Genomic DNA, 13,303 nt, shown 5'->3' with positions numbered 1-13,303 from the left:
GGCACAGTGAGGCCACACTCAGGCAACATCTTATATTCCATCTGGGTAGCCTCCAACCTGATGGCATGAATATTGATCTCTTGAACTTCTGGTAATACCTGCCCCACCATTCCCATTTACTTCTCTCTCCTTATCTCCTTGCCTGCCTATCACCTCCCTCTCATGTTCCTCCCCCTTTTCTTCCATGGTCTTCTGTCCTCTCCAATCAGATTCCCCCTTCTCCAGCCCTTTGTTTCTTTCACCAATCAAATTCCCACCTCTTTACTTCGCCCCTCTCCCACCTGGTATCGCCTATCACCTACTACCTTGTATTTCTTTCTCCCCCCACACCTTCTAACTCTATCTTCTCATCTGTTTTTCTCCAGTCCAGTTAAAGGGTTTCAGCCCGAAACTTCAACTGTATTCTTTTCCGCAGATGCTGGCTGGCCTGCTGAGTTCCTCCAGTATTTTGTGTGTGTTGTTCAGAATTTAATCCTTCCTTTTGCTGACTTTTGCTATCATCGTACACTTGGTCTTTTTTTCCTGCACAACATGTCAAGTGTTGTGCCATTTCAAGGTTGGAAATGAGTCGAGAGTTAAGGGGCAAAAGTTTAAGGGTAACATGAGGGGGAATTTCTTTACTCAGAGAGTGGTAGCTATGTGGAATGAGCTTCCAGTAGAAGTGGTAGAGGCAGGTTCGGTATTGTCATTTAAAGCAAAATTGGATAGGTATATGGACAAGAAAGGAATGGAGGGTTATGGACTGAGTGCGGGTCAGTGGGATTAGGTTTGAGTAAGCGTTTGGCACGGACTAGAAGGGCCGAGATGGCCTGTTTCCGTGCTGTAATTGTTATATGGTTATATAGAAAGTATCTTCACAATCCTTATAAGAATTCTGGATGTATATTGCAATTTAGCCCAAAGATGCTGTTTAAACCACAAATGTAGACAAATTGGTCTAATGAAAAACCAATTTATGATAATTTCTGTATAATTGTACACCCTTTTTGTTAAATAAAATTCAGTGATCCTGTTACATCTCCCTCATGATCCTCTTAACCAAACACAAGACACTGAAACATAATCTACTTTCACAGTGATTACGGTGAGAAGACCAGTGTATTTGGAGGCTTTTTCAGTGATCTAATAACTCCAGTTCTTTTACCACACCCATAGCAGGAGGACCCTACTGAAGAGATGAATAACTAGCTAATTGCATTTGGATTGTTTGTGATTTTTAATGGAGAAGTAAGACAATTGATTGCTACATGATCTATTATTGTTCATACTGCTGGTATTCATACGTAAGCATGTTATGACTGTGGACCTAGACTTCAATAGTAACAGTGGAATTCTCTGCAATATCCTCTTCTGGATGATCCATTGCCTGATTATTACCTTTCCTTTTGCTCCAGTTACTGTTTTCCCCCCACCCCTCCCAGCATATCCCTGTTCTTACTTAGCAGGAACCTGGCACTGCATTCTTTGACTGAACAGTTGTTCTTTCTGCAAAAAGTTTTTGCAAAGGTTCAAAGACATGATTTGAGGGATGTCAGGGTGGCATAGTAGTGTGGTCGTTAATACATTACAGCACCAGCAATCATTGATCGTGGTGCAGTTCCTGCCGGTGCCTGTGAGGACTTTGTAGGTTCTCCGAGTGACCATGTGACTTTTCTTCTGGAGCTCCAGTTTCCTCCCACGTTCCAAAGCTTTACGGTTCGGGTGAGTGAGATGTGGGCATACCGGATGACAGGAAGTGTAGCAACTCTTAATAGGCTGCTCAGCACAATCCTCACTGATTTGATTTGATGCAAAAGTAATTTTTCACTGTATGCATGTTATGAGCTTCCATAATATTAGTAAATTGGTGGCAAAACAGTATATAGGGAGGAAGACTGAAAATCTGACTGAATGGTGCCACAACAACATCCTTTTACTCAATGACAGCAAGACCAAGCAGCTGATTATTAGCTTTAGGAGGAGGAAACCAGAGATCCATCAGTCAGTCCTCAACAGAGGCTCAATGGTGGAGAGGGTCAGCAATTTTAAATTCCTCGGTGTTATCATTTCAGAGGACCCGTCCTGGGCCCAGCATGTAGATGCAATTACGAAGAAAGTACAACAGCCCTTCTACTTCCTTAGAAGTTTACGAAGATTTGGCATGATATCTAAAACTTCAACAAACTTCTATAGATGTGTAGTGGATATCACATTGAATGGCTACATCACAGCCTAGTATGGAAACACTAATGCTCTTGAATGGAAAATCCTATGAAAAGTGGATACTGTTCAGTCCATCACAGGTAAAACTGTTCTCACCATTGAGCACATCTACACGGAGCATTGTTGCAGGAAAGCAGCATCCATCATCAGGGACCCCACAACACAGGTCATGCTCTCTTCTCACTGCTGTCATCTGGAAGAATATAGAGGAACTTCAAGGCTCACACCACCAGGTTCAGGAACAGTAATTACCATCAGGCTCTTGAACAAAAGGGGATAACTTCACTTGCCCCATCACTGAAATGTTCCCAGAACCCAATGACACATTTTCAAGGAATCTTCATCTCCATAAGACATAGGAGCAGAGTTAGGCCATTTGGCCCATCAAGTCTACTCCACCATTCAATCATGGCTGATCCTTTTCTTCCCTCCTCAGCCTTCTCCCTGTAACCTTTGATGCTGTATCCAATCATGAATCTCTTAAGCTCTGCCTTCAGTACACCCAATGACCTGGCCTCCATAGCTGCCTGTGGTAATAAATTCCACAAATTTACCACCCTCTGACTAAAGAAATTTCTCTGCATCTCTGTTTTAAATGGATGCCCCATCCTGAGGCTGTGCCCTCTTGTTCTAGACTCCCCCGCCATGGGAAACATCCTTTCCACATCTACTCTGTCTAGGCCTTTCAACATTCAAAAGGTTTCAATGAGATCCCTCCTTATCCTTCTAAATTCCTGCAAGTACAGACCCAGAGCTATCAAATGTTCCTTGTATAATAACCCTTATATTCTTGGAATAATCCTCATGAAGCTCCTGTGAACCCTCTCCAATGCCAGCATAACTTTTCTTCAATGAGGAGCCCAAAACTGTTCACAATACTCAAGGTGAGGTCTCAACAGTGACTTGCAAAGCCTCAGCATCACATCCCTGCATGTCTATTCTAGACTTCTTGAAATTAATGCGAACATTGCATTTGCCTTCCTCAACACTGACTTTACCTACAAGTTAACCTTTAGGGTGTTCTGTACAAGGACTCCCAAGTCCCTTTGCAAATCAGGTTTTTGGATTTCTCTCCGTTTAGAAAATAGTCTACACATTAATAGTCTTCCATTTATTTCTTCTACCAAAGTGCGTGACTATTTGCCACTCTCTTGCCCATTCTCCTAAACTGTCTAAGTCCTTCTGTAGCCCACCTGTTTCCTCAACATTATCTGCCCCTCCACCAGCCTTTGTATCATCTGCAAACTTGGCAACAAAGCCATCATCTAAATCATTGACATACGGCATTAAAAGAAGCAGTCCCAACACTGACCCCTGCAAAACACTACTAGTCACTGGTAGCCAACCAGAAATTCCCACTCGCTGCCTCCTACCAAACACTCCTGCCAATGCTCTAACCATGCCAGTAACTTTCCTGTAATGTCATGGGCTCTTAACTTGGTAAACAGGCTCATGTCAAAGGCCTTTTGAAAGTGAACATCCATTGCATCCTCTTTAGCTATCTTATGTATAATCTCCTCAAAGAATTCCAGCAGATTTGTCAGACAAGATTTTCCCTTAAGGAAACCATGCTGACTTTGTCATATCTTGTCCTGTGTCACCAAGTACATCATAACCTCATCCTTAACAATGGACTCCAACATCTTCCCAACCACTGAGGTCACTCTAACTGGTTTATAATTTCTTTTCTGCTGCCTTCCTCCTTTCTTAGAGACTGCAGTGACATTTCCAATTTTCCAGTCCTATGGCACCATGCCAGAGTCTAATGATTCTTGAAAGATTATTACTAATGCCTCCACAATCTCTACTGCTACCTCTTTCAGAACCATAGGGTGCAGTTCATCTGGTCTGGGTGACTTTTGGATACCATTGTGTCTTTCAGCTTTTTTTAGCATCTTCTTCCTTGTAATAGTAACTGCACTCACTTCTCTTCCCTCAAAGCCTTCAACATCTGATACACTGCTAGTGTCTTCCACGGTGAAGACCGATGAAAAATACTCATTTAGTTCATCTGCCTTCTCCTCGTCCCCTGTTACTATTTCTCCAGCCTCATTTTCTATTGGTCCTATATCCACTCTGATCTCTCTTTTATTATTTTCATACTTGAAAGAGCTATTATTATCCTCTTTAATGTTGTCTGCTTTCAAATTTCATCTTTTCTCTCCTAATGATTCTTTGCTCTCTGTAGGGTTTTAAAAGTTTCCCAATCCTCTGTCTTCCTACTAATCTCTGCTTTGTTGTATGCTCTCTCTTTTGCTTCCCTTGTCAGCCAAGGTTGTTCTATCTTCACATTTCAGTATTCCTTTGTTTCTGGAATACAACTATCCTGTTCCTTCTTTATTTTTCCTAGAAACTCACGCCATTGCTGCTCTGCTGTCATTCCTGCTAGCATCTCCTTCAAATTGCTTTGGCCAACTCCTTTCCCACATCACTGTAATTTCCTTTACTCCACTGAAATACTGCTACATCAGACTTTCTGCCTATCAGGTTTCAAGTTGAACTCAATCACGCTGTGATCACTGGTTGCTAAGGGTTCTTTTACCTTAAGCTCCCTAATCACATCCGGTTCATTACATAACACCCAATCCAGTATAGCTGATGCCCTCATAGGCTCAACGAGAAACTGCTTTAAAAAGCCATCTCGTATGTGTTCAACAAACTCACTCTCTTGAGATCCATTTCCAACCTGATATTCCCAATCAACCTGCTTGTTGAAATCTCCCATGATTATCATAACATTGCCTTTTGACACACCTTTTCTATTTCCTGTTGTAATCTGTAGTCCATATCCTAGCTACTGTTGGGAGACCTGTATATAAATGCTATCAGGGTCCTTTTACCCGTGCAGGTTCTTAACTCAACCCACAAGGATTCAATTTCTTCTGATCCTATATCACATCTTTCTTCTGATTTGATGCCATTCTTTACCAGCAAAGCAACACCACCCCTTCTGCCAACCTTCCTACCCCTCCGATACAACATGTAACCTTGGACATTCAGCTCCCAACTACAACCATCCTTCAGCCATGATTCAGTGACGACCACAGTATCGTACCTGACAATCTGTAATAGTGCATCAAGATCATCCGCCTTAATTCTTACACTCCTTGCATTGAGATATAACACTGTGAGTGCTTCTGCATCCCTAATGCACCTACTGGTACTGCAGTTTTGTCCTATCATCTGCCTGCCCTTCCTGACAGTCTGACTGCATGCTATCTTTGCTTTTTACCATCTGTCCTATCCTGAGTCCCTTTACTCCCATTCCCATCCCCCTCCCCAACAGCTCTAACAATCCTGCCCACAAGAATATTGGTTTCCCTCGAGTTCAAGTGCAACCCATCACTTTTGAACAGGTCATACCTCCCCAAGTAGAGATCCCAATGATCCAAGAACCTGAAGCCCTGCCCCCTGCACCAACTTCTCAGCTATGCATTATTTTGCCAAATCATCCTGTTTCTACCCTCACTGGCTCGTGTCACAGGCAGCAATCCAGAAATTACTACCTGGGAGGTCCTGCTTCTCAGCTTTCTACCTAGCTCTCCAAATTCTCCTTTCAGGACCTCTTTGCTTTTCCTTCCTATGTCATTGGTACCAATATGTACCAAGACATCTGGCTGCTCTCCCTCCCTCCAAAATGTTGTGGACGTGATCTGTGATGTACCTGACCCTGGCACCTGGGAGGCAACAAAACATTCGGGTGTCCCGTTCACATCTACAGAATCTCTTGTCTGTTCCCCTGACTATTGAGTCCCTTATTACTGCTGCTCCCCTCTTCTCCCTCTTTAATGTTTTTGATATTTATTGTGTATTTGTTTATTATTATTATTATTATTTTTATTTCTTTAGTTTTGTATTTGAACGGTTTGTTGCACAGTGGTTGAACGTCCAGCTTATGCGGTCTTTCATTGATTCTATTTTGGATATTATTCTATTATGGATTTGGGAATGCCTGCAAGAAAATAAATCTCAGGATTGTATGTGGTGACATATATGTACTTTGATAATGAATTTAGTTTGAACTTTAAAGTCCAACATAGGTGCAGATTTATTCCTATGATCAGCAGAACCAGTTTCCTCCCCCTCTCTCAAAAAATGCTGAATTACACTGATGTACTTATGACAATGAACCTGATTCTGATTCATATTCAAAGAGGTAGCTGCTGAGGAAATGTTGAATTGCTCAGTAATGGTTGTGATGGGACAGGTGCAAGGCCTGAAGCATGTTAATAAAGCGCCTTGGTCTTCTTGACATTAAGTGCAAATTTTGTGGTAGGTTTGTGCATAAAGGTACAGTATAGACTGAAGGTCATTGTGTGTATGGATTGGCAAAGTCACATGATATGTGTACATTCTGGTCACACCTATATTGAGTTAACGGATCTGCCAAATTGTTGGCTTTATATAATTTTGATGCCACTAATCACAGCTACATGGAATGATACTTGCAATTAGTGATGCATGCACAAGGTGAGAATTATACGCAAGGTATTTGTAGATTAGAAAAAGATGATCCTGCCAAGGCAGCTGCAGCAAATATGCAACAATGGCAAATTGTTCAAAGACACTTTGCTCCAATAAACAATTCATTTGTACTCTTTTACATTAAATGGGCTTGTTCACTTATGTTGATATAAAATGTGTGCATTAAAACGTATTGCGTCACTTCTTGTGAAGAACTTGCAGTTCTGTTTAACAATATGTAGTTCTAATTTCTGAACCTCGTCACTTCTTGAAGTATTATCTTTTTGCTTTTTAGGAAGTTAAGTTCTGCTCTGTATCAGTTCCTGTTTTAATAATTCCCTTTTTATACCAACTCCTGCAGCAACTGTTTTAAATTACTTCTTCTATACTCCCTTTCTGAAATAATAAAAGCATTCACATAAGAACCTATGAACAATAAATAATTTTGCATTAAATTTTATAAAGATTTTCTCCATGAAAATTGTTACTAAGACCTCTCCAGTCGAATGGGCAAGCAGTGTGTTTGTGTTATTCAGTACATAAGTTTAATAATATTTCATTTGCTTTGCAGCTAACTATGAATGACTTCAGTGTACATCGAATAATTGGACGGGGAGGATTCGGAGAGGTATATGGATGCAGGAAAGCTGATACTGGAAAAATGTAATTTTATTCCTCTTTTTTGTATTTAATTCCAAGAGCCTCTGCTTTAATTCAAAGTCTTTCTTGGTATAAGATAGTACAAAGAGTGGATTAATCCAAGCTGAGGTTATTGCACGCAGGCTGAGGTATTGGTTAATGTGTATTAAATGACAAATAATATACAGACTAATGCATATTGCACTCCTGCCACTCCCTGTACAGAGTTTGACTGTTCTCCACATAACCACATAGGTTCCTCCCACAGTCCAAAGACCAGTTGGTAGGTTAATTGAGCATTGTAGATTGTTCTGTGATTAAACTGGGATTAAATTGGGGGATTGCTAGTCAGCATGGCTCTTAAGGCCAGAATGGCCTAATCCACGCGGCAGCTCAATCAATCAATCAATCAATAAATATCAAAGTAAATTAGGATAACAAGAAGACTAGATTGTTAGATTTTGAAACATAATGCATAACTATTGTAATCAACGCCTTCTGGCAGCTTCATAGCTTGGGGAACCAAAATATAATTTGGTCAGGGACCTGATATACCCATGGGCCTAGCTCTAACTATTCACCTCAACATGAACAAAAACATAAATGGTGCTATTGTTATTACTTTAAAATTATGACCCTCCCTTCCAGTGTAATATTTTCCATTTGAAAAGTCAGTCAGGTTTAAGAACTAGCAGTATTTGGGTAATAATGAGTGCAGTTTCAGAATGAGATTTATCTTCCTTGCCGTATGAGGTGAGATTATTTGTTTTGCAGAAGCAGTACAGTGCAAAAGCATAAAGATCTATGAATTACAAAAATAAATAAATAGTGAATAAAATGAGGTAGTATTCATGGATTGTTCGGAAACCTAATGATGAAGGAGAAGAAGCTGTTCCTGAATCATTGAGAAACCATCTTAAGGCTCCTATGTTTCCCTGATAGTGAGGATCCTTAATGAATGCCACCTCCTTGAGGCATCACTTCTTGAAGCTGTCCTCTATGGAGGGGAGGTTTGTGCACCTGATGCAAGTGGCTGGAGTTTATAATTCTCTGCATCTTTTTGCGACCCCAATCTTTGGAGGTTCCTTACCAGGATGTGATGCATCAGTCAGAATACTGTGCACCATACATCTACACAAAGTTGTAAAAGTCTTAAGTGACATACCAAATACCTAACAAAGTAGACCTTCTTCATGATTGCATCAATGTGTTGGGCCCAGGATCGTTCCTCTGAAATATTGACACCTAGGAACTTGAAGCTGCTCATGCTTTCCACCACTAACCCTTCCACGTTCTCCTGAGGTCCACAATCAGTTTCTTCATTTTGCTGACGTTAGAGTGTGAAGTTGTTGTTGCAAGACCACTCAACCAGCCGATCCGTCTCACTGCTGAATACTTCCACATTGGCATCAGAGATTCTACCAACTACAGTAATGTCAATGGTGAATTAATAGATGGCATTTGAGGTGTGCTGAGCCGCACAGTAGAGAGACTAAGCAGCGGGCTAAACACGAATCCTTGATGTGCCTGTGGTTAGAGTCAGTGAGGAGGAAATGTTATTACTGATCACACTGAATGAAGTCTCCCATTATTCTGGCTGAAGGTCTGTGACCAGTGATGTGCTGGACCTCTGTTGCTTGTGCTTTATGTCAGTGACTTGGATGAAAGTGTACATGGATTGATCAATATGTTTGTAGATGATACTAAAATTGTTGGAGTTGCTGACACTGAAGAGGGTCGTCAAAGGATAGAGCAGGATATAGATCAGTTTCGGTTATGGACAGAAAAATGGCTGATGCAGTTTCATGTGGGCAAGTGTGAGGTGCTGCCATCTTGAAGATCAAAGTAAAGGAAATTATACAGTTAATGACAGAACTCATAACTCATTATACAAAGGAATCTTGGGATCCAAGTCTACTTCTCCCTAAAACTAGCAACACAAGTGGATAGTGTGGTAAGGAAGGCATACCTTCATGCTTACCTTCATCATGAGGCACATTGACTACAGGAATCAGGAAATCAAGTTGCAGTTGAATGAAACTTTAATTGGTTCGCTTTTCGAATATTCCATGTAGTTCTGGTGCTCCTTTACAGGAAGGATGTGGAGAGGGTTCAGAAGAGGTTTGCCGGGATCCTGGCTGGAATATAACATACTGGCTGCAAGAAGAAGTTGGACAAACTTGGAATGTTTTCTCATGCATGTCGAAGACCGGATAAAAGTTAATGAAATTATGAAAGACATAGATGGGGTAGGCAGCCAGAATCATTTACCCAGACAGATATGTCAGATGTTCGAGGGCATAGCTTTCACATGAGAGGGGATTGGGGCACAAATTTTTTTTAAAGAGTGGCAAGTGCCTGGAATGTACTGCCAATGGTGCTAGGGAAACAGATGTGATAGTTGCATTCAAGAGCATTTTAGATATGCCCGTGGACATATAGCGAATAGAGGGATATAGATATGTATAAGCAGGAAGAGATTAGTTGAATTTCACATCATGGTTGGGACAGACATCGTGGTTCAAAGTGCCTGTTCCTCTTCATGTTCTATGTTCAAAAACAAAATTTCAGTTTTGAGTGTTAATTCAGTCAACTTTCAGATAAGGAATGCTCTTTTATTTTTATATATACTGGTGTTTTACTTTATTTCCCTCCATCCAATTTAACCCTCCATTATTTGAAAAGAGTAGACTGTTTAATCTGTGCCAGGAACCCTCCTAGTTTAATTTGATCACACTAGGACTTCTCAGTCATGACTAACATTTTAAAGAGATTCTGTTTCCACCTAGTAATGGCAGTAGAATAATATGGGTCAACCTAATCGTTCTTGTAGAATTTGCACAGTTGCTTCACAGCTTCAGCCAACTGGTTCAGTGTTGATTTCTTGTTTTGTGTTAGGGAGTTTGCACATTCTGTTTGGGACTGTCTAAGTCTCCTCTAGTGTTTTGGTTTCCTCCCATATCCTATGGAGTATGTGTGGCTAGTACATTGCCGATTGAAAGAAATACAGGTAAACAGCTCTTTCTCCTGAGCATATTCAGAATCCTTTGGAAATGAAGGGGCAGATTTTCACCTCCAGCAGTTGCATTGACAGTTGAAATAGGGAAAGAAGAAGGTAATTGAGTTACAGGATATCGCAGAGGGATGATTCCATTGAAATGTGGAAGGGCAAGTGGAGGAAGATGGATTATTGTTGGGGGATATTGCTACAAAAAAAGTTGAAAAGGAGAGGAGAAAAAAGTGCAAATTAAAGATTTAAAGAAAAATTGGTTTTATTTGTCACATATATATTGAAATATACAGTGAAAGTGTTGTTTTTGCATCAACAACCAACATAGTGTGAGGATTGTGTTGGGGCACCAGAACCAGCCTGCATGTGTCAGCATGCTTCTGGCGTCAGCATAGCATGTCCACATTCTGACCCATATGTCTTTGGAATGTAAACACGAGGAAATCTGCAGATGCTGGAAATTGAAGCAACGCACACAGAATGCTGGTGGAATGCAGCAGGCCAGACAGCATCTATAGGAAGAAGCACTGTCGACGTTTCGGGCCGAGACCCTGGCGAAGGGTGCTGTCTGGCCTGCTGCGTTCCACCAGCATTTTGTGTGTGTTGCTTGTCTTTGGAATGTGGTTGGTGGGGAGAACTGGAGCACCTGGAGGAAGCACACATGATCTAGAGGAAAACACGCGAACTCCTTACAGATATCGGCAGAAATTGAACACCTATTGCTGACAATGTAAAGCATTTCACTAACCACTATGCTACTGTACTGCCTAGGAGAAGTAAATAGCACTAGAACCAGTAATTGCAAGCTTTTGCTCAAGGCTAGACAAAGACAGTGTATAAGAAGCTGATCCAGTTGATTTTCTGGTTAATTGCCCTATCAGGTATTGATGGTAAATTATTTAGTTGGAGGTGGTCACTCTTGGAACTGCTTCATTCTTAGATGGAAATTTGTCATCCTAATCCTAAATATTGTCCAGAACCTGCAAGTGGGCGCAGGCTGCCCCATCTGAACAGTTCCATGTACTGTGTATCAGTGAATATCTCTGTATTGACTTGATAACAAAGTTGAAGTTACTGATAAAGCACCTGAAGGTAGTTGTGCCTAACATCTTGCTGAGGAATTACTGCGGCTATGTCCTGGGATGATTGAGCTATAATTACCTTCCCGTATGCTGAGTATGGCTCCATTAATCAGATAGTTTTCCACATGAAAACTTGATTCTTTTAATACTGTGAATATCATTTTATAGACAAATTCAATTCAGAATAAATTCATTTTCCTTCTTTGCTACTTCCACCCAAAGAGTAAAGGCTACCAATTTAATAATATATTATTTTGTTTCAGGAGAGTCATGTTTGGTTTATAACCAAAAGCAATTTGCCTATCTGTTGGATTTTCTGCTGTAGGTATGAATAATGAAAGAATTGATTGTGATTGCATTTCTCACTTCTTTAGTTTTCTCACTGTACCTAGATCAGAAATCTATCTAATCGCCTTTGTTTATTTAATACTGTACTACGGTAGAATAGGTTATCTAATTTTCTCCTTGACTTTTATCTTCAGGTATGCCATGAAGTGCTTAGATAAAAAGCGAATCAAAATGAAGCAGGGAGAAACATTAGCACTTAATGAACGGATTATGTTGTCACTGGTCAGCACTGGGGTAAGGCCAAATGCAGTTTCTTTTTCATATGCACGTTGACTGCAGAATGTAGAATATATTTTTGACTTGGCACAGTTGAACTTAAGCAACGATGTGTACTATATGCAGAGCAACTGAGCAATCTAGCAATAATTAAAAAGTTGTAGACTCGAAATGCTATGTATTTAAAGTGAAGTCCTCCATTTATCTTTGGTGTAGTTAAATGAGTAAAACTCCATCTGTCTCCATTGGTATTATGTCATTAATGCCATTAAACCCCTCCTTGAATCTTGCTTTCATTTTATAGCTCAGAATCTGGGAAAGCTCTTTATGTTACTATTCAATGCACTCTGTTAAAATATAACAAAGCAGACTGATACATCAGGGTCTCCTCAATCTGAGACAGCCCCTGTGGTAAAAGGTGACTGCCTCCATTATGGTTCAGTGGTTTCTGAGAAGATTTATGAGTACCAGGCAGGATCTGCAGACTTTTCTACATTTGTCCCAGCTAGAGCTTGACAGGATAGCGTAGATGGGTTGCTTATATGCTCTATCTGTCATTTGTGTTTGGGTTCCATGTGCTCCCATTTTGTGAGACACAAAATGATCACCAGTTCCCCCTGTTACTACATTATCACTTTGAGCACTCTTGCATCGAGGGTCCATGCGAATTGGTGTGTTTTATTTCATTCAGGTTTTTTTAAAAGGCATCCTTGAACTATTTTCTTTATCCTCCAAATAATTCTTGCCATCACAGACCACAATAAAAAAGCACTTGCTTCTAGAGATTGGTGTTGGTTATGGAAATAGTGGCTCATCAAAGTGGTTGAGTATGAGCAGAGTCTTGATACTGGTGATTTTAGTCAAAAAGAGAATCCTGACATTGGTCTGAGTTGGAATGAGAGTAATACCAGAATTCTGGCATCTCCCCCTTCCCTCTCAGTACTGAAGAAGGATCTCATCTGCAACGCCGACCGTTTACTCTTCGCCATAGATGCTGCCTGACCTGCTGCGTTTCTCCAGCATTTTGTGTGTGTGTGTTGCTTTGGATTTCCAGCATCTGCAGATTTTCTCATGTTTCAAACATTGGTTTGCCTTTCCTGCTAGTGGATTTGGTGAATTTTACATAGAGAGCATTGGTTATATTTTTGAAGTGTTTTTCCATGACTTCTACAGGTTGTCTTTGCATCAGAGCAGGAAAACAGTTCTCAGCATATCAATTTGGAGCTCAATTTGACTTTTAGTACAATTTTTTATAGGCAGTCAGTGCCCAAGTTAGTGCACTGGATGCAATAATACATTTTATATTCGCTAGTTCTCTGGCTGAGAGGTCACTCCTGAGATG

General features: G+C 40.6%; 1 protein-coding gene across 2 annotated transcripts in view; it reads left to right on the top strand.

Moving 5' to 3' along the window:
• grk3 (G protein-coupled receptor kinase 3) overlaps positions 1–13,303 on the top strand; it is a 268,143-nt gene that overhangs the window by 165,884 nt on the left and 88,956 nt on the right. For both annotated transcript variants that reach the window (XM_073065740.1, XM_073065739.1), the window contains exons 8-9: positions 7,238–7,329; positions 11,880–11,979. In XM_073065740.1, coding sequence (XP_072921841.1) covers positions 7,238–7,329; positions 11,880–11,979 — 192 coding nt within the window. The remainder of the gene's footprint in view (positions 1–7,237; positions 7,330–11,879; positions 11,980–13,303) is intronic.

This window comes from Hemitrygon akajei, chromosome 14 (assembly GCF_048418815.1).
Source record: "Hemitrygon akajei chromosome 14, sHemAka1.3, whole genome shotgun sequence".
NCBI classification, from domain to species: Eukaryota; Metazoa; Chordata; class Chondrichthyes; order Myliobatiformes; family Dasyatidae; genus Hemitrygon; species Hemitrygon akajei.
The sequence above is the reverse complement of the archived record's forward strand: the minus strand, read 5'-3'. Positions and strand labels throughout refer to the sequence as shown.